Genomic DNA, 27504 nt, shown 5'->3' with positions numbered 1-27504 from the left:
CCTGTGTCTCCCTGAACCAAGAGACCACATGTACATGTGTGATATCTTCTGGTTCTTTAATATATTAACTGTCTTCATTTTTTTTTGTATATTTCTCCTTCAAGCTGATAACAGCAGAAAAATATCTGCTAAACCACTACTTGCAACTTCTAAGTGAATGTTGCTATAAGTTGCCTATTAGTGCATTGAAATGTTACATTCATGGATTTAATACTGCGAGGCCCATACAGTAACTGACCCCATTCCTAATTCTGTCTGCAATCGGATTTAATGATTTACAGTTTTTTTTTATTCCAGCAGTTTCATTGCCCTACATTCTGTCTTTGTTTAAAAGACCGTATATAAAAGCAGTTTTCCTCAAATTATTAGAAGTCAGTCATACTTCTGCTTTTTTTCCTGTTTCAAAGGTCATTTGTGGACAGAAGTAATTATTATGTACATATCGCTCATGAGCTTTATCTACCGCTCCGCACATCACCCTTATTTTTGGAGGGGAAAAGCGTGCTATTAGACCTGTACGAGCACAAGAAACCAGACTTTAAAAAGAAAGGGGGTAAAAAATACGCACTCATTATCCGCGATCTACAACGGCGTCTGTTTCTCTACTGCGACTGCGCAAGTTGTGTGTCCCGGAAACGAAATGGTTGTTTTGGTGTCCGCTAATGTTGTAGTCATTTGTTACAAGGCGAAGGAAAACTTTTACAGTGGCAGTTTCGGCGGCGGGATCAAGACCACACATTAGGATTATATTCACTATGTGTCGTCCGAGCTGATAGAATGAACAGTGCTGGGAGTGAAAAACAGACATTTTGTTAATTTGTAGGTATTTTATAGGTAGCTAGCGGTTAGCTAGCCTGTTCTGGCTAACTGAGAGCTTTTCACTCTGTCAACAAGTTTTGTTCAGCATGGACTGCGCGGCGCTGGAGCTCGATGCTGTCAAATTTGCCAAAACAGCTGTAACCTATGACCAGAATGGCAAATATAACGAGGCTGTATTTTATTATAAGGTAGGTATCCGTGGGTTTTACCTTTTAACATCTGCCATCTTTCAAGATTAGCATTTAGCTCATCTTAGGCAGAAGTTAAAACTCTTTCAGTTCTGGAATAGCCACAGGATTATATTTAAAAAAGTCTACCGCTTTACGATTTATCTGATTACAGTTACATTTACTCAGAGTTCAGCGTTGCTGGTGTCCCTGAATGCCAGTGTTCAGCGGATGTACCGTATGATACTTTTCAAACTGCTTCTTCTTTTATGATTGTTTGCCGCAGGAGGCGGCCCAGGCCCTGATATATGCTGGCATGGCGGGGTCCAAACTGGAGGGAATCCAGGAGAAAGTGAATGAATACTTGGATCGGGTTCAGGCCCTCCACAATGCAGGTAAGCTCAAGAGGCACAGAGGGATCTGCTTTTTAAACTTCTAACTGATCGGCTTCAAATGACTTACAAATGAACTGTCACTGAAGTATCGTTGAGTCTCTTAAGGGGGACCAAAGCTGCTCCATTTCACCTGCTCAAAGGGTGAGCAGCTAAAACTGCTTGTGGATGAACTGAGGGGATGCACCATGGTCCAGTATAACCCACTTCAATGACCGAGCACACAATTGTGTGCATCACTTTCTATAGTTATATATTGTACTGTAATATTCATTTTCTGACATCTCCTACCTTAAAAGATTGTCTAGGCAGAAGATGAATTTTTTGTTCCAACAAAATTTCTGTATCATGGCAGATGAGGATAAGTTAAATAAGGATTCATTGGAAATATAAATCATACAAAGCTACTCTAGTAACATACAAGAATAAAAATATGGAGCCATTTTAAAGAGTGTATGGACAGTTCATTAAGCCTTTTGTGTTTGTCAGGCTTATCAGCTGAACTGGTTGCCCTGTGCTTGGCAGCCTTTGATTTGCTGTTTTTTGTTTGTTTGTTTGTTTTTGAGGAAAACCGTTAGAGCTGAAGCATTTAGTGGGTGAGGAAATGTTTTTGGTTATTACTAAAAAGGCCCTATGCACATCTCAGTTGCTGTCTGACTGCTTTTTTCCATGACTCTCTTCATGCTCAGGGTGGGTGGGTGTGCGTGCGTGCACGCGTGTGTGTGTGTGTTCACATGGGTGTGGCAACAGGCTAGAGTCCTTTTTTGTTGGACAACCAGAATATGACGCTTAGTGCTGTGTGTTGCTGTTTAGTTTCTATGATCTGAAATGTTTGATTGCCCTTTTTCTTTTTTACCATCTATTCAGAAATCTGCCAAAAATATCGCCTATAGAGAATCTATAGAGCTCATCTTGTTAAAGCGGATATGTTTGGCACAACAGAGCATTCAGATCATAATTCTGATTGCAAAAGCTGCCAGACAAGACAGACTTTAAAAAAGTTCATTAACCACTGACTCAGGAAGAGTCAGTTTTAACAAAAACTAAAAATTACTTTATGGACTTTTATGAATTTGTGTATGCTGTTGTATTAGGCTGCATCAGTTTTAGCTCAGTGAATGTAATGAATGAATGTAATAGTTTAATCAGTACTTCAACACTCATCAGGAGTTTAAAGGTGGTTTAAGGAAAGTGTTTGGAAATCAGTTTCACTTACTGAATACAATGAGAGATAAATATGGCCACACGGTTTTCAAGATGAGTCAAAATTGTGGCCTGAGTCTTTGGGTCAGACAGAAAAGAGTAGAGAGCTTTTATAATTGTTTACTCGGGTATAATGTAGAAAGGCCCACTCTGAGCCAGTTAAAAAGCAGATCGGGTTAACTTAGTGATCTTTAAACAGCTTCTAAACGATGTAAACGATGCAATAAAGACTCCATATGAAAAATAATAATATGAAGTCCTCCTTTTACAAATTGCCTGTTGTCTTAATCATTCCTTCCATTGACCTTTGACCCTAGTTCAAGCACAGAAAAGTGACCCACTGAAGTCCCGGCAGCAGGTGGACCTGGAGCGTGCCCACTTCCTGGTTACCCAGGCTTTTGAGGAAGATGAAAAGGGAAATGATGATGAAGCTATTGAACTGTACACTCAGGCTGTGGAGCTGTGCATTAAGACGGTTAGTCTCTCACTCTGCCCATTTTTCCATTGGTCATTTTGTCACTCACACTCTCTAACTGGCACTCGGTCTTCCCTCACATTATTCCTATTTGCTCTCACATTGATTTCTCTCTCTATTTTCACACCAGTCCAATGAGACATCAGAGCAGGTGCTGCAGAACAAACTGAAACAGCTGGCACGGCAAGCTTTAGACAGGTAAAAATGACCGAATGTTATTTTAAATGCTCTAGAGCAGGGTGTCAAACTCAATCACCGGACGGGCCAAAATTGAAGACACAGTCTGAGTCAAGGACCGAGCAGGATTAAAAATAATTTTAATTAGCAATATGAATTTGAATAGCCAGAATACGGCAACTTTTTCCTCAACACATCAAATAAAATATAAACGTATATTTTTCTTCAAAAATAACATCAAACAAAATGAAAATATTTCAAGCTGATGAAATTTTGCAAATTTTTCAGGTAAAAACTGTGATGTGAATTTCTGCGCTTCACAGTTGGAAAAACTGCACAGTGTGTCCAGTTTCTCAGCAAAAAGCACAGCTGCAAACACAGTAGTGGAGACCTGCTCTGATTTTTTTTTTTTTTTTTGGCAGTCGCTCATGTAATTACACGGTCCCGTCCCTGAAGCTGCAGCTTTACCATATTAAGATGCTTCATTATGTCACAGATAGAAGCTCACTCACACAGCCACCTTTCATCCCGGAGCCCTGCTGTGTCTTTTCCTTTACTTTTCATGAACTTGACAGATTTCCTCAGGCGGCTCATCATACCTGTGTGATAAGGCACGTCACCAAATTTAGAAGCTATTTCCTCCGAAACTGCTGGTGATTTAAACCTTTGCCGTTTATAAAGTTCAGAGTCTGTGTTTCGGTGCTTATGCCAAGTACTGTCTTCAGGACTTTGCTGTGCAGTGTTTCCTGGTGTGTGACACAGTGATGCACTGTCAGCTCACCTGTGCTGACAGTATCTGCCCATATCTGCCCTACCAATCCACTCTTTTCCCCACACATCGCAGGCAAGGAAAAGAGACAGACAGTTTACCTCCGATGTCAGTGATCAGGTCCTTTGCCCTCCACCTGTTTGGGGAAAATCCCTGTTTTCGACTTTTCATTTGGCCATTTTTGGGGGTCACGCAGCTTAAATGTCGCTGTAAGAAGTGCTGACCGATGTTTTTACCCGCTGATCATTGATCGTGTCACTGGCAACAGGGGAAAACAAGTTAGTGCGCAGGTCTTGGCCTGTGTGGTATATGTTGCAGTGCATTGTGGGATTTGTAGTATAAGTGGAGGGTACGCTATTTACCTGCGGGCCATTAATAATAGCTATATGAAATCATCTCACGAGTCGTAAAAAAATCGTAAGCCGGATGTGGCCCACAGGCCTTGAGTCTGACACATGTGCTTTAGAGCTTTTATTTTGGTGTTTTGTTTCTTTTTTCCTTTTGGTTGGTAAAAACGGACTTAATTACAAAAACAAACACAAAAAAAACTTCTTCACTGTGTTTTGCTAGGGCGGAAGGTCTTAAAGAATCCCGGTCCAAATCAACTTCAGCTCAGACTCAGGACAGGACGGGGGCTCCTGGAACCAAGCCCAGTTCTGGAGCATCTGTCCGCCAGTTTTTCCCCCTCGGGCCAGACTTCACCCTCAATGATCGATCACAACCCCAACCTGTCCGGGCTGTGCAGTCCAGTGAGCCCCAAGGTCAGCGCTACACATCTGAGGAGATCGAGGTGCTCAGGTGAGAAAGCTGATGGAATATGTTGTAAAGGCTGATGCTTTTCTGGGTACTTCTTTAGTACATCCTTCTTTATCTAAACTTGTGCTTTATTTTCAGGAGTACATCTACAATCAATGGCATAGCCTACGTGCCCTTCATGAGTGTGGACCTGAAGGAGCGATTTGCCTTTCCTGTACCTTTCTCGTGAGCTTGCTTTATTGTTTGTCAGTTTTTATAATTGTAGCAGTTTTAAAGTTAATACATGGTGTTGAATTTGCATAACTCTTATTTCAAATTTAAACTTTAGGTTTCAACAAAAACCTTTAACATGGATAGCGTAGTAAAGATATATGTTTCTTCAACAGTTGTTATCATGGTGTTGTCTTTTTTTAATCTGAGCAATCAGGTTTTATGATTAGATCAAAAGAAACCAGGAACCTCGTCATGGTCTCAGTCGATGCAACAATTCCATGTTTGGCATTATGCTTCACTTTGGTATTCAGGAAAGTCTCTTGAAGACAGTTTAAAGATTTGTAGAAGCTGCAGTATCTGTTTCTTGAGACACTGAAGGGAAGGATGCCTAAAGCACTCAAGAAATGCTTCACAGCACACTTGAGGGCTGGATTGCTTTGAGGTCTAGATATGGTTGTAAGAAGTCTTGCAAAGGGTAAAAAAATTTTAACAAATGCTGATTTATCAGCAGAAAAACTCACTGTAGATTAAATTATGTGCTATGGACAAACAAAATGAGTGGCTGATTCGGCTAAACACAGTTTTTAATGTGTGTGGTTTTTCTTTTTTATTCTCACCAGGGACAAATCAGGGAAACTGGCTTTGTCACCCAAACAGAAAGCCATCTTCTCCCGCTGGGTTCGGCCAGACGAGATCTGCAATAATCCCACCATGATCATGTCTGTGTCCAGCTTCAGCATCAAACAGGTCAAAATGGATTCATTTTATTTCCACAATCCTCAATTGATCTGTATTTCTTTTGCAGGCTTTATTTTGTAAAATGCTCATATTTTAATATCAGATAAAATCTTACTCTCGTCTTGTTCAGATTTGTCTGCAACAGTTTTCACGTGTTAGTTATTAAATTGTCATGCCTATAATTGTTTCTTTCCTGAGTTTGCTGATATATTTTTTAAAAATTTACTGCTTAAATTCATCCAGTAAAAAAAAAAAAAAAAAAAAAAATTCATCCAGTAGGTGGCGCCGCATCATCACAAATAAGCATCTTTACAGGAGACCATTTAAAATACCCTTTGATATGTAAAAAGGGCATGAACAAACATTCAGTATGAAAAATCCAAACACAGTTAAAGTAACCAGAAATGTTTTTTTTTTTTTTTTTTTTTTAAATGTATAAAAATACTTCCACAGCATGGTGGCTTAATGCTGTAGGAGCTCTTTAAATATATATAATTATATATTAACCCATTCACTTTGATTTCTTCATTTTACGGACCAGACGGTGGTATCTGACTGTTCATTTGTGGCCTCTTTAGCCATCAGCGCAGCCTATGAGAGACGCTACAACAAAAAACTCATCACCAGGTACTGTGCGTAGCTTCTGGTTTTGTTTAATATCGTTTTTTTTGTTTGTTTGTTTTTAAGGCAGACGCATCAACATGCAGTGCATTTTCATGGGAATTTTCAGCATTGTAAAGATGTTGGGTTTTTTACACTTTATACCTTTCATACCAAAAATAAAAATATTCAGTTCTGAATATTTTTACAGTAAGATTCATCAGCGCATACTGCACATCTAATGGAACTTTCAAACTTTAAATCAGGGTTTTATGTTTTACAGCATAATCTACCCTCAGAACAGACGAGGAGAGCCAGAGTATAACCCCTGTGGAAAGTACATGGTCAAACTTCATATCAACGGAGTTCCCAGGAAGGTAAACAACAATTTCCAACAGTCAGTTTTGCACCCTGTTATGTTATGTTTTGCATTGCAAATATATTTTCTTTACAGTTTGAGAGTAGAAATGATAAAAAGATTTAAACAAATGAATCCAACAGTGTTAATGGAGTTAATTAAACATTGAAAAAGATACTGAGTGAATTGTGTACCCTCGTGTTAGTTTCATTATGCAAAAGAAAGGATTGTTTCCTTTTTTCCAATTTAAAGTGTATAGTTTGGGATTGACTTAAACATAACAATAGTAATGTACAATAGAAAATTCATCTCCTTTTTGTCTCTAGAAAATGGAACACTGGACTCTCTTACTTCTATCCAATAACTGTTGTGTAATAGAAATATAGGAAAAGACATGAAGAGAAAACGTTACAGTCACGATCTCTTTAATATCACTCACGGCATCCTTCAAACAGAGAAAGTGACTCTGTGCCTGTTGCAGGTGATTATAGATGACTTCCTGCCGGTGGATCGTAATGGAGAGCTGCTCTGCTCCTACTCCAGCAACAGGAACGAGCTCTGGGTGTCCCTGATAGAGAAGGCCTACATGAAGGTGATGGGTGGCTACGACTTCCCCGGTTCCAACTCGGTGAGTAAGTGAAGAAAACCAGGAGATTTGTTAACTGGTGATTTCTCCTGGTACAAGAAGGTGTGACCTCTAAAAACAGCTCCCAGATAAAAGTGAATTAAGTAAAACAGATTTGAGCAGGGATTTGCTGGAACTGAGGAGAAAGGAATATACAGTTAAAATAAAGAATTTTAAAATATATTTTAAAAATCTGTACATATAAATTATTCTTTTAGCTTGAGAAATTTTACCATGTTGTTCAGCAACTTCCTGCATGCATTCTGAATTTTTATTCTGATGTCAAAGTCAACAAATTAGGTTGTGGAAGGTGAGAACTGTTTTTATAATAGCTTAATTTTTTACAGAATATTGATCTGCATGCTCTCACTGGCTGGATCCCTGAACGCATCGCTATGCACTCTGACAATCAGTCATTCAACAAGGACGACACCTTCCGCATGCTCTTCCAGAGGTAGACGCACAGACTTACTCAGACAAAATAATTTTATAGATTATGATGGTGTCACCTTCCTAAAATAATGGCATTTTTTTTAACAGGAAAGTTTATTTTTACCCAAATCATCATAGTTTCAATAATTGGTTCAGTTTTTTGTGTTTTATAAAAACCTGAAAAATATTACTTCAGGCCATTATTTGGGAGGGTGACGATTACTTCCCTGACTAAACGTCAGTGCTTATTCTCCCTTTGAATTGTCTCGCTCCCTTTCCAGGTTTCACAGGGGTGACGTTCTCATCACCACAGCAACGGGTGTGATGACAGAGGAAGAAGGGGAGCGATGGGGTTTAGTGCCAACACACGCCTACGCTGTTCTTGACATCAGGGAATACAAGGTTAGCATTGGTTGTGTAGCATTATCGTGTCAGTTTTAGTGTTGAGCCCTCAGGTGCTGTCAGAACAGCTTCAGTGCACTTTGTCATTGATTCTCCACATCATTCAAAACGAAGGGATTGAACACTAAATTTTAAAAAGATAACTAACACGTTGGTCCAAAAAGGTGTTAATTCTGATTAACATCATTCTTATACACAGTAAGCCATTCAGTGACCCCCCCCCCCCCCCCCCCCCCCCCCCCATACATAATGGTCATCCTGAGAGGAACCCCTCACATCAGGATGGAAATGTTTTGTCATAGGATCGCTCAAAATGGCTTTGTATTGATCCTGAAGCAGCCCTTCACTCAGAGGTCCCAAACATAAACTGTAAATCAAAGGTGGCAGTAACCTTGGGGCACGTCAGGTAACGTCAGTACATACTTTCTCATTTCCAGCAGGAGGAACAAATGTTGCAAATAGAATTCAGATTGTGTATGTTTACACAGTCTGAGGTTTATGACATTTGACATTTCATTCCAGGTATCTGTGAAGCTTCTAAAAGTAGTCTGTGCATGGTGTCACTGGTGTTTGTCAGTCATGACTCATTTAATAAGCTGCTTATGTCAATACATTCAAAGGGTGATTGGATCTTTTTTTTTTTTTTTATCAAGCTATCAAAAGCTTTCAGCAGGCCTTGAACAGAAATCAAACAAAAATACTTGTTTCTTTTGTAGAAAATGCGTTTCCTGCAGCTGAAGAACCCATGGAGTCATCTGCGGTGGAAGGGGCGCTACAGTGAGCGCGACGAGAAGAACTGGACACCTGAGCTCCTCAAATACCTCAACTTTGACCCCAAGACGGCTCAGAAGTTTGATAATGGTATTCATGTTTGTTTGTATTAAATGTAGTACCTTTTAGTTTGGCTAGAAAAAAAAAATACCACATGGAGTTAATACTCAAACTGAAGTCATTAATATTCTGTCTTTAAATCATTCCAGGCATGAATCATTTTCTGTCCCAGTTTAGCTCACAGGCAGTCTGTTTCTCTGCTAAAAACATTCATGGAAACTAATTAATTTAAACAGTAGGGAAGAAATCTGACTAATTGATGAGTCTAAAAGAATTGAACATTTTTAGGTTAAACACTGTATATAAAATTACTGTGTGTGCATGTAAGAGCCTTTTGAAAGTGTTAATCAAGTTCTTAAATAGTCAAATGGTATTTTACATGTTTACATGTGTGCCACTTTGCACCATGCATAACATTACCCATACACAATATTAGATTACTTTAGTGTTGGCAGTGCCAACAGTGGCTGCAGTGTCCAGAGTGAGGTTACACATTCTTCCTGTTGAGTGCTTACAATGTTTACATCTTCCCATCACAAACAGAGAGAGAGAGGTGCTGCCATCTGTCAGAGCTGAAGCACCAGCTCGTGGCATTTACCACTGTAATATCTCAGAAGCAACGGCTTACTGCTGTAGCAATTGAATAAAATATGAATAATTAATTTAACTAGCCAATATTTTTAGCTGCTGACTAGCGAGGGCACCAGTGTTTAAACGCCTACTCAACTAGTCATGCACACACCTACTCTCTATGCTCCTGTCGAGTGCCTGCTCACAGGGGGTTGTGTTATTATTGGGGTTCTCTCTTTGATATTGCAGGTCTTTAACTTACAATATAAAGCACCTTATGATGGCTGCTGTTGTGAAGTGGCGCCGTATGAATGAAACAATTGAAAAATGAATAGTATCCACAGAACTCCTTGAGAGGGATAATGAATATTAGGAAGTGTTAAAAAGTAAAATCACTTGCTAAGAATGCAAAATGCACAGCACAGACTATACATAAGCTCATCACATAAAAGTTCAAATCCAGACATGTTTTTTCTCTCGGCAAACTTTAAAATAATGTTGGATCGATGTTAATGGCCAACTTGTGTTTGCGTTCCAGGCGTGTTCTGGATTGCATGGGAGGACCTTTGTCAATACTATGACGTCATCTACCTGAGCTGGAACCCTGCACTCTTTAGAAACTCCTCCTGTATTCACAGGTGTGTGTGTGTGTGTGTGTGTGTGTGTGTGTGTGTGTGTGTGTGTGTGTGTATTATTTGTGTTTTATGGAGGCGGAACTCTTTAACAGTCACATTTTAAGAACTCAACTTATTCATGGGAATGAAAAAAAATTACACAAAATCTTACTCTCAGGTGTTTGGGTGAATTTTAGGCCCTTCTACATTGAAAGTGTCTCAAATGTCCCTGTCCTGGTTTCTTTTCCATCTGCAGTACCTGGGATGGGAAGCAGGGTCCAGTGAAGGACGTCTACAGTCTGGCTAACAATCCCCAGTACAGGCTGGAGGTCCAGTGTCCAGCTGGTGGCGCTGCTGTGTGGGTGCTTCTCACCAGGCACATCACTGATAAGGTAGACGGCTCAACGATATATTTATATTTTGTTCAAATCTCATTTCCATTAATGCGGTGACCTGATATCGTAATGCTTCATTTTTGTGCTGCTACTTTGTGTCTGTCCAGGATGATTTTGCACAAAACAGAGAGTTCATCACACTGGTCGTTTACAAGACCGATGGCAAGAAGGTTTACTATCCAGGTGAGGTTTGAAAGATGCCTTAGAGGACGTTTTCTCTCTGCACCACTGAGCAGGGAGATTAGCTCTGTGGTAGCAGGAGATTGATGGCAGGTTTTATTTCTGCCCTACAATCACGTACAACAAGGTCAGATGCCTGGAAGAAGAAGATTAGTCTATTACAGACCCCTAGCTTTTGCAGTGTGTCACTCTTCTCACAAAGATAACATGGCAATAAATGTTAGTTTGGTGATCTTTTACTTTGTAACTGGTTGTTAAGAAAATGCTCATTTTAAAGAAAGCTTCACCTTGACAGTAAACTACAGTTCGGTTATTTACTTTGAATAACCCCTCTTCCTCCCCAGCGGACCCCCCTCCTTACATAGATGGCATCCGAATCAACAGTCCACATTATCTGACCAAAATGAAGCTGACGAGCGCAGGAACACACACCTTTACCCTGGTGGTTTCCCAGTATGAGAAACAGAACACCATCAACTACACGCTGCGGGTGAGAGACTTTAGTGTTAAATTTGTTTATGCTCATTCACCTGTAATCTAAAAAAAAAAAATCATAACGTTTGAAAACTGTACATATCAGTTATCTTATAAATGAGATGTTGATGTCGGTAGGACCGCAAACAACTGCTTGCCAATGCTAACGGCTGCGTCGCTGTTCCGGTAGCTAACTGCTGAAATTCTCAGCCTGGCGATCAACTGCTGGTTAGAAGCCTTTCAGTTGTGTTAAGGTTCAGGCTCTGGGGAGGTGAGCCCATGACTAATAGTATTCCACTCTGTGTTTTTCTGTGTGCGTATGCTTTTATTTTCATAGATTCTTTGCTAAACTGTCTGTTATGTGTAGATACAACACTGGTTCATCCCTTGAGTTAGGTGCCTTTTTAATGCTTCAATGATTTATAAGTCAGTGTTAAGTGACTTTACAAGCAAAAGAAGCATGAAAATGGTCTGGTGCAAGGACTAGACTGAGAATGAGTGAAAAAGCAGAAAGGAAAATCTTTGAAAAACCTTCCAGAAAGCCATTTTCTGAGTTATTGCTCAGGACTGCTTGAAAAAAGAAATTCTTCTTGGAAGCAAAATGTGAAGAAATGAGGTGTGACTGAACACTTTTGTAAAGCACTGAAACTCCAGACTGGTTCATTTATAGTGGGAACATGATCAGACCTCGACCCGACCCAACAACAGGTTGTACTCTGCATTTTGAGCCTTCTCCTATGCAGGTATGCTTTGCTTTCTGGGATGTTGCAGAGTACACAAACTGTAGCAGCTAGCCATAAAATTAATGGAAAATTTCCAAATACACAGCACCCTATTCTTTTTACTTTTGTTGCTCCTGCTCCAGACACTTCTGGCTGCATTTTGGTTCATTTGGAGTTTGCTTGGAATTTTTTCTATGTGAAAAGTAAACAAACAACTGGAAAAAACTACAAGTTTGCAAAGTCATCAGCTGATTCAGACTGGAGTAAATTGACTATGGGGGGAAAACACATTTAATCCCCTTTTTTAATTAAGTACATAGTACTACATGCCCCTTCTAGATTTAGGACTGATGAGTATAGTCTCATCATTGTGTGACCAGTGTCTACACTGCAGCCAGCTGTTTGATCACTTGTCCCATATTACAGTTTATGTTATGCAGGGAAAGGCGTGCTAATCTTTTTCTGAAGTTGGGTTTCTGGTATAGATTGCAGGGTAAGAAAACTCACAAGGATCAAAACTGGCTTATGCTGCAAAAAGCAGAATGTCTGCTTTTGTTTCTGGCAGACTTGCATACTTAAACATGCACTTAGGAACAGAGACTGCTCTTGTCTGATCTCCTCTCCCTATAAATTAAAATTCACCTCTCGCATTATTCTGTTACACCAACTTACACTTGTCTGAAAAAACCGCAGGTCCTTGGGTGTAGATTCTCAGGGACTTTTAAGTGTGTGTGTGTGTGTGTGTGTGTGTGTGTGTGTGTGTGTGTGTGTGTGTGTGTGGTGTGTGTGCGCACGGGCTGTTTGACCCAAATATATTTTTAGTAATTTATAATTCATGGATTCTTCTTGCTAGCCGCAGTAAGGACTTTGGAGAACAGTTTATACTGAAATCCCTCATTAAAACAACGTGCACTCGTGTACACGTGTCATCTGGAAGCTTTGCGTGTGTGTGTGTGTGTGTCTGTATATGTGTGTGTCTGTATGTGTGTGTATTCTGTTTGTAGCACCAATGCGACTGCTTTAAGCGCTGCACTCTTTCTCTCAGTTTTTCTCTCCCTCTGTCACCACCAAGCCAACCGTGAAAAAGCCCTCCTATCAGCTCACATCAGTGTTGCTCTATGAATATCATCTTTGGAATAACTGATTGAACTCTCTTGTGTTCACTGAGTTTTCTCCAGAGATCAAAGCAGGAAGCAGGAAATCTTATTTCTTTTCTAATATTTCTTTTGCAGGAATGGCAATGATACAAAAGATCTATTTTATGAGCAGATAGTTAAGAATTCATTAACAGTTTTTACAGTGTTTGACATGAGCGAGACGTTTTCCCAAAGTTGCAGATAATGAAGTATTGTTTGTTAGTCTATTTGTTGGTTGCTTCCTTTGTTCTTTTGTTGAATATTTTATTAAGCAGTTCGCCCACAAACAATGAGAACAGTAGACCATGTTCACTGTAAAGTAAAGGAGGTTGTTTCTTTATGCAGGTGTACACTGGATGCAAATTCACCTTCTCCAAGATCCCAAATCCCTTCACTAACACAAAAAGGGTATGTTATCTATAAATCAGCAAGTAAATACTGTACACATGCATGAGGAGTTTTATTATAATAACTGACTGGTAACTTTATTTTGTTTTTACTGGTTTTGCCTCTGTCTTCAGATCAATGGCCAGTGGAAGGGGCTCAGCGCCGGTGGTTGTGGAAACTACAAAGACTCGTACAAGCACAACCCAATCTATCAGATTAACCTGGAACGGTCCGGACCGCTGCTCATCGAGCTCCGAGGATCCAGGTCAGGCTCCTGCCAGGGACAGTTGTGTGGTATACAGTGTATTGGGCCTCCATGTGGCTTTAATGTCCCAATAGGAGCACAGTTTTCGCTTTGCATTGAAATCATTCATATCATTTTACCTCTGATAGATTTTAGAGCATGTTTCATGTTGTCATATTGCAGCAAATGGTGATATAATAATCATCATCATCATTGACAGTCTGTTTTTGTTAACGTGGTATTTAGAGATGAATTCAGAAGTAAAATGGAATTTGAATGTTAATTTTTTTTACCTGAAACAGTGATTTTCATTTCTTAAGATTTGTAGTCCACCATGTAAACAGTTATTAACACTGTAGGGAGGTTTAACAGTGAACAAAAAAAATAAGATGTCAGCATTTAAATCTCAAAAATAATGTTTGTGCATTATGTCCGTAGCAGTTATTGTTGCTTCTGCTTTGTTTTGTTTGTTCTGACATTAAATCTCCTCATTGATGGTATTAATTTTGGGGAGCTGCCACTTGTACTGCCATTCTGTTTCACCTCATTTCTGTTTGACTATTTAAATGATTCAATAGCACAATGACTCAGTGACTTCTCTCATGGAGCATTAACACATAAAAATCCCCTGCCTCGATCTCTCACTCTGACTCGTGCCTTTTCTCTCTATTAAAGACTCAAACACACAGGCTTGTGGTACTAACGTCTGACTCTGCACTGCATGAAATCAAATAAAGACAGTACACACAGCAGTTATTTTTTTCTCATGCACGACAAAACCCTGTGCCTTTAGTTTGAGCAGCTTCGATCTGTGTTAAAGTCAGTTGCTATTCCCTGTGTTTTTTTTTCCCCTGTGTGTCTGCAGGCAGTACAGTGTTGGTTTTGAGATGGTGACAGTGTCGACAGTGGGTGATCCGGGCCCAGCTGCCTTCAACAAGAAAAGTAGTGGAGATTACAGGTACAGTAATGAGCAGGCATCACTCATGAAAGGCACACAGACCATTAGCAGAGAAACTGAAGGTTGGAGAAGTCAGACTGCAGTTTGCAGTCTGTTCATTTATTTGAGGACACTGCATTAGTGTTTCTGTAGTATCAAGACCAGTGTTGCAATGCATTGATCCGATGTGGTACAGTGTTTTTGTGACTTGGGGATCCTTTCTGAGGGGAAAAATGGATTCACACTATATTGCCAAAAGTATTCACTCATCTGACTTCACATGCAAATGAACTTGAGTAACATCCCATTCTTAATACATAGTTTTAATATGGTGTCTGCTCACCCTTTGCAGCTATAACGGCTTCAACTTTTCTGGGAAGGCTTTCCACAAAGTTTAGGAGTGTTTATGGGAATATTTGACTGTTCTTTGCATTTGTGAGGTCAGACACTGATGTTGGATGAGAAGGCCTGGTTCACAGGCTCCACTAATTCATCCCAAAGGTGTTCTGTTGGGTTGAAGTCAGGATTCTGTGGAGGCCAGTCAAGTTCTTCCACAGCAAACTCACTCTTCCATGTCTTTATGGAGCTGCTTTATGCGCTGGTGTGCAGTCATGTTGGAACAGGAAGGGGCCATCCCCAAACTGTTCCCACAAAGTTGGGAGCGTGAAATTGTCTAAAATGTCTTTGTATGCTGAAGCATTAAGAGTTCCTTTCACTGAAACTAAGGGGCCAAGCCCAACTCCTGAAAAACACCCTCACACCATAATCCCCCCTCCACCAAACTTTACACTTGGCACAATGCAGTCAGACGGGTACCGTTCTCGTGGCAACCACCAAACCCAGACTCGTCCATCAGATTTCCAGATGGCGAAGTGTGATTCGTCACTCCGGAGAACAGGTCTCCACTAGAATCCAGTGGCGCCATGGGTTACACCACTGCATCCCGCACTTTGCATTGTGCTTGGTGATGTAAGGCTTCGATGCAGCTGCTCAGCTATGGAAACCCATTCCATTAAACGCACTGTTCTTGAGATAACCTGAAGGCCACATGAACTTCGGAGGTCTGTAGCGATTGACTCTGCAGAAACAAGTTGATGTCTTGGCACTCATTCGCCTCAGCATCCACTGACCTCGTTCTGTCATTTTATGTGGCTTTATGTGGCTGAGTTGCTGTCGTTCCCAATCGCTTCCACTTATAATACCACTAACAGTTGACTGTGGAATATTTAGTAGCGTGGACATTTCATGACCGGACTTGTTGCACAGGTAGCATCCTATCACGGTACCACGCTGGAATTCACTGAGCTCCTGAGAGAGACCCATTCTTTCTCAAATGTTTGTAGAAGCAGTCTGCAGGCCTAGGTGCTTGGTTTTATATGCCTGTGGCCGTGGAAGTGATTGGAACATCTGAATTCAGTGATTTGATTTGGATGGGTGAGTGAATACTTTTGGCAATATAGTGTATATTTGATTGAATGTATTTATTGGTTATTTGAATTAAAGGAGTGGAGTTTTCCTGTAAATGCTCAGAGATGTTTCTCACTACAATTTTTACATCACCAAGGACTTGATCAATTAATTTTGTTCCTCAAAAACATTTTTAATTTACCTACATTGATTACATGCATGTTTCTATCTACAAAGGCCCTCATCTTTGCTGCCACTAATCTTTTACCACTTGAATACTGAAAAAACTGTCAACTAAATGCATATTTAGCCATGCCTTTTCTTGTTTACATACATATGGGTCTTCACCAGCAAGGTGTAGCTAATAAGTTGAGTGTACATGTTGTACTGCGCTCAGCTTTTCTCACAATAATTTTATATTTCACCACCAGGGTGCAGTAGGTGGGACTTCTAACTTTTAATGTCTGTTTAGCTAGCTTTAGGTTACTTGCGTAACCCCGGTTCTCAGAGTAGCATGAGTGAGATGTCTCACTATGGGATGCGCCTCCCTGCGTATTCCTCAGAAGCATTTATCTTATTACGCCAATCCTGATTGGCTGGTGATCGCGATGACCATGTCAGGCGGAGCCACCCACCTTTAAGTAGCTTGCGCTACAACATAGTCATTATTCAAGATAAGCACCTCTTCTCGCTTCGCCCCAGCAAGAAGGGCTGTCTGGTGAGACATCTCACTCATGCTACTCTGAGAACCGGGGTTACGCAAGTAACCTAAAGTTCTCATTCCTAGCATTCGTCTGTGTAGATTCTCAGTCATCCAGGTCATAGTAGTCTCTGGAGCTTGAAAAAGGCGACTGGACTTCTTTTTGTTTCTTGAAGACGTTTCACCTCTCATCCGAAAGGCTTCTTCAGTTCTCAACCAAATGGTGGAGAGACCCAGGTATTTAAACCCCTGTGGGCGTAGTCCCCTGGAGGTGGTTATGACCCTCTATTGATCATGTGCGTGAACACATGTGCCCAGGTGTGAAGGGGGCGTGGGTCATATTTAATCAGTGGTTTCAGTTGAAACCAATTTAGGACTCCGCTCCATTGTTTCCTGTGGCCTATTGAGGTCACTGGAACAAAGGTGTGAATGGGGGTTGAGACGTCTGGGAAGGGAGCTCAGGACAGCACTGTAAGCGGGGGAAAGTTGGTGACGTAATCCACCTCCTCTGTTCAATGATGGTTGTTCACAGTGAAACGTCTTCAAGAAACAAAAAGAAGTCCAGTCGCCTTTTTCAAGCTCCAGAGATTCCTAGCATTCGTTTCAATGTCTCACTACGGGAAATGGAGACTCCCGTATTGCCAGACGAGCTTATCTCAAGCAACCGCCAGCTAAATAGCAAGTAGTCCACCTATCCAAGTGAGGAGCCAGAGCTCAGTACTGCTTGGGCTACACTTGGAGCAGAGACATCCAGTCTGTAGAACCGGACGAAAGTGAGAGGTGAAGACCAGCTTGCGGCTGCACAGATGTCCTGGATTGACACCCCTTTAACCCCTTAACTGGCAAGGGCCCACTGACGGGCCGTTTGTAGTCCCTTTTATATGGCAGGCTAGACCCTCCCATTTTTATTGACACGTCATTCGGCCAATCATGTAACTGGCTGCACCAAATCACCTGACAAAGGTACGTGACGCCCTCTGAGTATTATTGGCTCTGGGAAACCCATTTCTTAACATGATTGGCCGAATGAGGTGTCAGTCAAAATGGGCGGGTCTAGCCTGCCATATAAATGCACTTCATTCGGCCCGCGGACCAGACGCAGCCGATTAATAGGCTATGAAATGGGTTGTTCAGAGCCAATAATAACCAGAGGGTGTTATGTAGTTGTTTCAGGTGATTTTATTTGCTGCCAGTTAAGGGGTTAAACAGGGCCCAGGATGCCGCCAGACCACGAGTAGAGTGAGCCCGCAGGCCCTCTGGAGCCTGCAGCCCCTGACTCGAATACCCCAGCGCAATCGCCTCCACAATCCAGTGTGAGAGCCGTTGCTTAGTGATAGGTTTGCCTCTGTGAGGACCTGCCCATGAAATGAAAAGCTGGTCACTTCCTCGGAAACCCTTAGTCCTGTCCAAATAAGCACACAAAGCACGAACAGGACACAGCATGTGCAACCTTTGTTCTTCATCAGAAGAAAAAGGAGGCGGGGAGAATGCTGTCAAGGTAATTGGCACATATGACCCAACCACCTTAGGCACATATGCCGGGTTGGGCTTCAGCAGTACCCTAGCCTGCCCCTGGGCAAACTGAGTGCAAGAAGGGTGTGCTGAAAGGGCATGAATGTCACTGACACGATTAGCCGAGGCTAAAGCAAGCAGCAACACAGTCTTCAGGGACAGATGCTTTAAATCAGTCTCCTGTAGAGGCTCAAATGGGGGGCAACAGAGCCCATCCAAAACCACCGCCAAATCCCAAGGGGGTGCCAGTGGCCTGGAGACAGGGAGTAACCTGCGGGCCCCCTTCATAAAACGGCAAACCAAAGGGTGTTGGCTAACTGTTTTATCACCAAACCCCATGTGGAAGGCAGCAATGGCAGCCAAGTACACTTTAACTGTGGAAAAGGCTTTTGCTTGTCAATCAAGTCTTGTAGGAATGACAGAATCAGGCCAACTGGACACTGAAAGGGAATGTGACCCTTCTCGTGGCACCAGTCCTCAAACACCCTCCACTTACTGTTGTACAGAGACCTGGTGGAGGATGCCCTAGCATTCTGAATAGTGTTAATCACCCCCTGGGGAAGATAGACCATGCTTAGATTAACCCACTCACGAGCCAGGCCCAAAGTGCCAGGCGCTCTGGATGTGGGTGGAAAATCGACCCCCGTGCCTGGGACAGCATATCCCTGCGCAACGGGAGTTGCCACGGCTGCCCGCACAGAAGCTGATATATCTCCGCTAGCCAGTGCATTGTCGGCCAGAGCGGAGCTATCAGAATCATTGTGTGGCGATGTTCCCTCACTCTGGACAGAGTGGGAGGTATTAACGCCAGAGGAGGAAAAGCATACAGGAGCACGGGTGGCCAAACATGCGCGAGCGCGTCCACACCGAGAGGCGCGCTCTGATCGCGCAAGGAGAAAAAAACGCGGACACTGCGCGTTTTCTTCTGAAGCAAAAAGATCCACTGAAGCCTGGCCGTAGCACAGCCACAGCTGTTCTACAATGGCCGGATGCAGGGCCCAGTCGCCGTATAGCGGAGCGCCTCTGGATAGCAGATCCGCTCCCAGATTTAGAGAGCCTGCGATGTGCGTGGCCCTCAGAGACAGGAGACGTTTGCTGCTCCACAGGATCAGTCTGCGTGCCAGTATGTGCAACTGGCGTGAATGCAGTCCCCCTTGACGGTTGATATAAGCGACCGTCGTTGTATTGTCGGTCCTTACAAGGACGTGATATCCCTGTAGGAACGGGAGAAAGCGCCTGAGGGTGAGAAACACCGCCAGAAGCTCCAGACAATTTATGTGGGATCGTTGGAGAGTGCCACTCCAGAGACCTCTCACAGATCGCCCTTCGTGGACACCGCCCCAACCGGACAGGCTCGCGTCCGTGGTGACCACTTTCCGACACTGAACAGTGCCCATGGGTACCCCCTGAGTCAGAAAATCCGGATGTCGCCAACGGCGTAAAGCCATTGCGCAATCCACTGTTACTGTAACTCTCCGCGCGCCATGACGCACGGGGCTCAGTCTGAGTGAAGCTACCCAGCGCCGAAAATCCCTCATATGCAGCCGGCCGAGTTGCACTACAAGGATGGCTGAAGCCATCAGTCCCAGTAGGCGAAGGCACAACCTGAAGCGGACCAGTTTGTGTAGACGAAAAAGAGCGAGGCACGCTCTGAACGCCTTCACTCTCTCCGCTGACAGGCTGGCTGTGAAGGAGATTGAGTCCAGAGATAAACCCAGAAATATTATATGTTGTGCCGGAGACAACACACTCTTTTCTGTGTTTATTATGAAACCCAGATCGGTTAGATGCTTCACGACGACGCACGTCTGTGTCGCAGCTTCCTGCTCCGATCACGCTAGAAGGAGCCAGTCGTCTAGATATGTAGCCAGACGAATGCCCTGCTGCCTGAGCGGCGCTATCGCTGCTTCGGTGCAGCGTACAAACACCCGGGGGCTCAGGGACAGGCCGAAGGGCAGCACTCTGTACTCGTAACAGATGCCCCGAAAAGCAAACCTCAGATACCTCCTGTGTGGAGGGTAAATGGGAATGTGAAAATATGCGTCCTTTAGGTCGACAGAAGTGAACCAGTCGCCCTGGGGCACCAAACGTACCAGAGATGCAAGAGTCAGCATCCTGAACTTGTATTTTCTGAGAAATTCGTTCAGAGCCCGCAAATCCAGGATAGGGCGAAGTCCACGCCCTCCCCGCTTGGGGACCAGGAAATACCTGGAGTAAAAGCCGCTTCGACTCTGATCGGGGGGCACTATACATATCGCTCTCTTTTCTAACAGCGAGTGTATTTCCTCCTGTAGAATGCGAGCAGACTCTCCCCGTGCTTGGGAATGTATTATGCCCAAGAAACGAGGGGGAGTAACGGCAAACTGAAGCCTGTAGCCCCGTGATACTGTTTTCAGTACCCAGGATGAAGTTGTGAGCTCCGCCCATCTCTCTCTCCTCCGAGATAGAGAAGTGGCAACTTCTTGTGTTTCGTCCGCTTGGGGGGCCCCTAAAACTTGTGTTAGGAGGCCATCTTGCGGTGGGGTACCGTGGTGACAATAGGTTAACACTGCGCATGCGCGGGGTGTTAAACTTTTCACAGCGTTGGTTATGGCACTCTTCCTGAGGGGAAGTGCAGCCCCCTCCCGAGGCAGCAGTGCCATTGTGCTGTTTTCTTGTTTTGACTGCGCCCTCGACAGTAAGTCTGGATGCTGCAGTGGAACATGCTTTATTAAATAACAAGAGTGTGTGTTTCTGCGACTCAGGAGAGGGGTAGGGTCTGCTGCTCCCGAAACAAAGTCTCCTTTCCTCGTGGCCTGTGCGTGTGCGCTCTGAGGGGGCATAACGCGCAGCGACGAGGGGTCGATGGGGCGGGGGTACCCCTGCGACACACTCTGGAACATAGCAGGTGGGGCTGGTGAACAGGGAACTTCCAGCTTCTTCACCTGTGGGAAGTGAGCAGCCTGTCAGGCTGCCTTCTTCTTCTTCCTGGCCTGAGGATCGAGGGGCTGCGCTGGTCGACCTGGCGGAGCCGCTGTCGGGCCATTCCGTGGCCAGCCTGCCCCCGTCTGCTGCCTCGGTGGGGGTGCGGAGGGCGGCTGGGGCTTCGTACGTTTTGGGATTCTGAACTGAGGGGGTGGCCGAGGGACAGCCTGTGCAAAGGTCTGTCGCAGGGCCGGAGGAGGCATCGGCTCGGTTTTCCGAGGGAGGCAAAGTTTAAGAGCTTCGTCCTCCCTCTTCTTTGCCTCACATCTCTGCTGCATGGAAGCCAGAGCAGTTCCGAAAATGCCGTCAGGCACGATCGGCATGTCAAGGATGTCCTCCTTTTCCCTCTCTGATAGGTCTGTCAGGTTGAGCCATCTGGCGCGTTCCTGCAACACCATCATTCCCATAGATTTCCCTGTGGCTTGGACTGCACAGCGCTGCACGCGGAGGCAAATGTCCGTAATCACAGTGATCTCTTCCCACACACTCGGGTCGGGCCTAGTCGTCATATCCTCGCACAGCTCTGCTTGATAAGCAGCGAGCATGGAGGAGACATTCAGCGCCCTAGCAGCCAAGGCCGCCGCCTTGTAGGCCCTTTCAGTCATGACGGACTGAAAACGGTCCGCCTTTGACGGGAGTGTGGGGTTCCTGGAGGATGCCGCTGCTCGCCGCGGATGGAGGTGGGCTGCAACTAACGGCTCCATAGGGGGCATGCGGAGTAAGCCGCGCTTCTCCATGCCCTCAAAATCCAAGGAAGAAGCCCCTTGTATTGGGCTTCTGCTGCTGAACGGGCGGTCCTTCCACGAGACCGCTATCTCTTCCAACAGCTCCGGGAAGACTGGGAGTAACTGCTTCGCCGCCCTGGTGGCCCGGGGCAATTTCTTCCCCTCGTAACGTGATCTGGTGGTCTCCATTACGACGTCGGGCCACGGAATGTTCAGCCTGGAAGCAGCGCGTTTGCACACATTCTGCAAATCCATGCTGGGAGCGGGGGATGCTGATGCGCTGTCCTCGCTGCAGTGTTAGGCTTGACAGCCTGAGGGGAGGGAACGAAAATTTCATCTTCGTCCACCTCATCGTCGGATACGAGGAGCTCTGAGGTGTCCTCATCATCATCCTCATAATCCAACTCTAGCACGTCTTCCAACGGCGGAGCCGTCGCGGCTAGGTCCAGCTGTGAGCCCCAGCTGGTGCCAGCGCGCGGTTCGGCTTCCGCAATTTCTTCCTTGTCACCACCATCTGCCGCGGTCCCGGCTGTGGGCAAGGAAGGATCTGCTCCCGACAGGCTAGCTTGGCGCGCTAGCCGTCGACGGAGACTCTTCATGGTGAACCGGGCACAGTGCACGCATGAACCGGGGGCTTCGAGCGCAAGCTGGGCATGTTCCAGCCCGAGGCAGCAAGAGCAGACCTGGTGTGTGTCTTTGCTCGAGATTTTGTTGCCGCAAACGCAGAGTCGAGCCCCGGAGTCTCCGCTTCCTCTGGTGTGAGGGAATGGTGGGTTCATCTTCGTTAGCTGGGGTGCCAACTATGATGACAGCAAAAGAGAGAACGGTGTTGGCTGGCGTGCCAAACCGTAATTAACCGCCTTACCGGAGGGTAGGTGGTAAAACGCCCTGGTCTATGGTGAAGACTCACGGGGAGAGGTGAGCAAAAGAAGGCAGCTAGCGCCCGGCGACAGAGAAGTTAGCTGACACTCCTGTCTGTGGACAGTTCAACTAGCTAGCCTATTTGCTCCTGAGATATGCTCCGAAGCGAGAAGAGGTTTTTGAATAATGACTATGTTGTAGCGCAAGCTACTTAAAGGTGGGTGGCTCCGCCTGACATGGTCATCGCGATCACCAGCCAATCAGGATTGGCGTAATGAGATAAATGCTTCTGAGGAATACGCAGGGAGGCGCATCCCATAGTGAGACATCGAAACGAGTGCTAGGAATGAGAACCCAGTTTTCTCAAGGGGCTTTTGACAGGCTGACTGAATTTGAATGTGTTCTTAATGGCCTGCCTGTTTTTTTTTTTTTGTTTGTTTGTTTGTTTTTAAGTTGCATCAACTAGCTACACCAACTGCTGGTCTAAACTGGTATTACATGAAAGTGCAGCTTAGTCTTAGTTCAACACCGTAAATAGATGCTTTGGACATGAAGTCATAGCAGTTGTCTTTTCACATTCTGTTTATAGATTTGGTTCATTTTGGAAGGTTTAAATCTGTTTTTAGAGAACAGGGAAGCTTGGAGTCACAGCCTCTCTCTCTCTCTCATCTCATAGATGTGGTTTCTGCTACATGGAGGTGGATCACGTCCCATCAGGCCTCTATAACGTCATCCCCACCACGTTCCTGCCCAAACAGGAAGGACCCTTCTTCTTGGACTTCAGCAGCACTTCACCCCTCAAAGTCTCCCAGCTCCAATGAAGATGGAGCTGAGATTGGGAGGAAGGTACTTGATGGCATTGTGGAATATATTTCTGGAACTGCATTTTGGATGTGACGAATTGCCAAGGCCTCCACAAACCCCCGAATGTGACTGCTGCTAGCATTTTCTTTTCTTCTCTTACTGAGACTTTTGCTGACTCAAGAATACCACAAAACTGTTCTGAAGCTATAATCAAGAGGCACTTCAGTATGAACTACAACCCATAACCGTCAAAGCATCTTGGGACATGATAAAACACACCTACGCCAAATTAAAAAACAGCCATCACAAGCCTGACAAAGTAATGCTGTTTAAAGTGGTAACTCCTTTTGCCCTAATAGGACACATGGTTCCTCAAATGGAATAATTGGCATCAACATTGTTGTTCTGATGATAGCCAGATCTGAGGGGTTTCATGGAACAGTAATGATTGTAAAGCCACATCTGGGATTCAGCAGGATGTGGAGCAGTAACAGGGGTGAAATGAGGTGCAGTATTAGTGACACGGCTGCTTGAACACAGCAGCTTCTTCTTCTTCACAGGTTCTGTTTTTCTGCACCTCTGCAGTACAGAGTTACAGCCCCATGAGTTTGAATCACATGTTTAATTTTGATATAATATAAACCATTACAATATTGAGGTACTTTTAGATTGTAGCTGAATACATACAACCTCAAATGTAACCAGAAGCAAACCGGCCAATTTTAAGCTATACACAAAAGTAAATGAAACAAATAGACGGATTAATAGAACTGGGGAAAAGATATTAAACCAGGGGAAAAAGACCCTCACATAGAAGAGAAAAGTAGTCCAAGGATTTCATGTTTGAGGTGCTCATTACTTCGAAGCTAATGAAATTAGAAGAAACTGCATTACACTGGCAGCCGCAAAACAAAACAAAACAAGCTGTTTCTGAGGAGCAATTAAATCACGCTGAGTATATCAAAAACTCATCTGTCCTGACATTCACTCTCTTCTACTAAATGAATAAGCCGGTAAAATGGTAACAGCTGTTTAAAAAAAATTCTTTTAACAAGGTGTCACGTGGAAGGGGCAGTTAGTTTCTTTAAATGACCATGAAGGTTGTTTTTGTTTTGTTTTTTTAATTCTCAGGAGCAGAGCAGCACCACAGGGAATCCAGTATGGCAGCAGTTGAATGATGTCTCTACATGTTGTCTGTGGATGTGATGAGTGAGAAATGTCAGCCTGATTTCACTGACAGGCCTCACGTCGGTTTTGTGTTATAGCTGCGTGTATGTATGAATGTACTGTAGGTGTCTACCTTTTTACACTTAAAACTTAAATGTCTTGCCAAGTACCCAAAAACATGTTTACCTATTTTTTTTTTTTTTTATGTGCTGCACCTTTTTAATGATTTTTCATCATGTTTACTGCAAGCAGCAGCTCATCTTATGTCATCATGTTTCCTCAGTAGACATTTTCTTTTGTGTGATGTCAGATATCAGCAGCCCGTCATGGACAGATGTTGCTGCTATATCCATCGCTGCTTATCTCTGCCAAGCTTTGTAGTTGCATCACAGATCCCTGGGCAGCAATATCTGTTGCAATCATAGAGGTACTTCTGTAAGAGATTGTATTAGATTTGGATTTGGGCTAGATACCCCAAATTATCAATGCTGAAATTAACATAAGGAAGTACGTTGCATCATGCAGAAGCAATGGCTAATGTTACACTCATTAACTGTACTGTATGCTCAGAGACGTTTGTGTGAGAAAACAGTGAGTGAACTTACCAAAGGACCTTTGGTCTCATAAGAAGACAGATTCCGGTGCAACTTACAGAGTCAAAATCTACAGGCCATACTTTTTCTGATGTTTTGAGAATGGAAATTTATTCTTCACCTTACAAAGATTGTGTGTAAAATAATAAGGTCTACTTACTATATTTTTTTCCTGAGCTTTTTACATCAGAGTGGAACTAAAAGTGAATGGAGTTCAGTCAGTTGTCACACAGCTAATACTGGGTGTATGAGAACTATAGATCCATCTGTTAAATAATTTTTTTTTAAGTCAAACTTAAGTAACAGCAAAAAATTGGGAAATGTTTATTACAGTTAATGTTAATATTTACTTTAACATGGCTCACTTACAGAAGGGTATTATCGGGCCATTGTGCTCGCCATTTTTCCCCCACAAACAGCACCGTATAACAAAGTGATGTCACATCCACTGACACAAGCTGCACTTTGGTGTCGTTTCAGCCAGTCGAGCACCTCCCAGTTTCTGTAACTTCACGTGTTTTGTCGTTGCCACAAAAATGCCATACAGCAGGTATGAATGCATATGGCTGTGTGATGATGTCATTGTCGGCGCACGAAGCAACCAATGCGGCGGGTAAAACTGTGGTGTCACGGCCGCATGCTGAGGGACTCAGTTCAATGAGCACAATGCACAGCTGTAAACTCCTGCAGGGAGCCGCTCTCGTTCAGTGCACAGCAGTGTTTTTGCTGCCGTTTCTTTTGTGATTAATGATTTCACACATTTAATTTACAGATTGTTTATTCCATAAAGAAAAGTGGAGTGGAAAATCACAGAATCCTGGCAATATCTTCATTGTTTGCAGGCAAAGTCATTCAAAACCCAAAATAATGCAATTTACGGTGGTAGAAAACACAGAAAAAGAGCTAATCATCACTTAAATACACATATCTATTAAGCATTTTTGCACAAATGATTAATTGGTTATAAAAATTGTTGATGGATTTTCCATTGATTAATACTCATCGGGATACTGCTGATTGTTCACAATATTACAGAAACTTGGTCACAATACAGCACACAAAACTCTTTTTCTCGTCTGTGCTATAAAATCAGTTTGTTTTGGTGATTTTAATTCCACATGTGCATCATGTACATCTTGTCATAATTCCTTTGCAATGGAAAAGCACATGCACAATGGAGACTGACTGTAAATGAATTAGCAGTGTTGGTGTGTAAAAAGTCTGAAGTGATCAGTTCAGCTTTAAATATCCATTGCCAGGGACTTCTTTTCACCTGTTGAATGATTATAATTTATTGTTTTAATGAATATCCCTCTGTCACCATACTGAGTTACGTTTTGTTTGTTTTTTATTGGCGACTAGCCGACTCATTTACAGATAAAGCAGGACAATCTTGCAGCGAGCTGTTGTGTGAATGATGATGTAATGTTTGCAGAAATTGCACTAAATGTTGAGTAGACTGACGTGTTCAAAATTTGAATACAGAGAATTATACCTGTTTGTTTGTTTGTTTGTTTGTTTGTGCTCTTTTTGAATTATTTGTGCAGATACTTTGGTTTTCATAGCAAGCATGACGCATCATCTGTCACCTGTTTGAAACCAGTGTGCGATATTATTCACGTACACAATTTCTGTGGCCAGATCCTATGCTGAAGCAAAGCAGAGGTAATTATGTCAACACCGAGCTGTAGTAATGACGTGGTCAGCTATCAGCCTTATGATAACCTAACCCCTACAGAGAAACCTCAAGCCCTCCCCCACATCTGACTCTTGAACTTTGACTGCATGTAACTAGCTAGTGGAGCTAGTGCTTTAGAGATAAGTCAGAAATCCAGTGTTAAATTAAAAGGTAAGCAGACCATATCAATCTTTATGATGACTGTCTGTGTGAGCAGTCTGAGGGGGAAATCTTTTGCTCCGTTTTATTTAAAAAAAAAAAAAAACATCCAACTGTGAAAAACAGCACACGAGGTTGTGATAAAAGGCAGTTTCAAGTGCGCAGTCTGATGAAGCAAAGCCATTTGAGGTTTTATCAGCTTATATGGAATTTGTTGAATTTGCTATGGGGGTAAACTTGTGGTCTTGCTTTCATTATAGCTGAAGTTTTGCTTGTACTATTTCATTTAAAATGTCATTGAAATAAACGTCCTTTTCA

The 27504-nt window shown here is 43.3% G+C and overlaps 1 protein-coding gene across 1 annotated transcript; it reads left to right on the top strand.

Moving 5' to 3' along the window:
• Positions 1 to 643: 643 nt before the first annotated feature.
• capn7 (calpain 7) lies at positions 644 to 26849 on the top strand. The gene is made up of 21 exons (XM_030750222.1): positions 644 to 1007; positions 1273 to 1381; positions 2899 to 3056; positions 3187 to 3254; positions 4573 to 4800; positions 4897 to 4983; positions 5592 to 5718; positions 6251 to 6336; positions 6593 to 6686; positions 7149 to 7295; positions 7640 to 7746; positions 8006 to 8126; positions 8843 to 8987; positions 10066 to 10165; positions 10398 to 10533; positions 10644 to 10719; positions 11061 to 11206; positions 13394 to 13456; positions 13570 to 13700; positions 14545 to 14637; positions 23462 to 26849. Exons 1-21 carry the CDS (start codon positions 906 to 908, stop codon positions 23604 to 23606), a joined length of 2469 nt encoding a protein of 822 aa, XP_030606082.1. The 5' UTR covers positions 644 to 905; the 3' UTR covers positions 23607 to 26849.
• The last annotated feature ends 655 nt before the right edge of the window (positions 26850 to 27504 follow it).

The sequence above is a fragment of the Archocentrus centrarchus genome, chromosome 16 (genome assembly GCF_007364275.1).
Source record: "Archocentrus centrarchus isolate MPI-CPG fArcCen1 chromosome 16, fArcCen1, whole genome shotgun sequence".
NCBI lineage: Eukaryota > Metazoa > Chordata > Actinopteri > Cichliformes > Cichlidae > Archocentrus > Archocentrus centrarchus.
The sequence above is the reverse complement of the archived record's forward strand: the minus strand, read 5'-3'. Positions and strand labels throughout refer to the sequence as shown.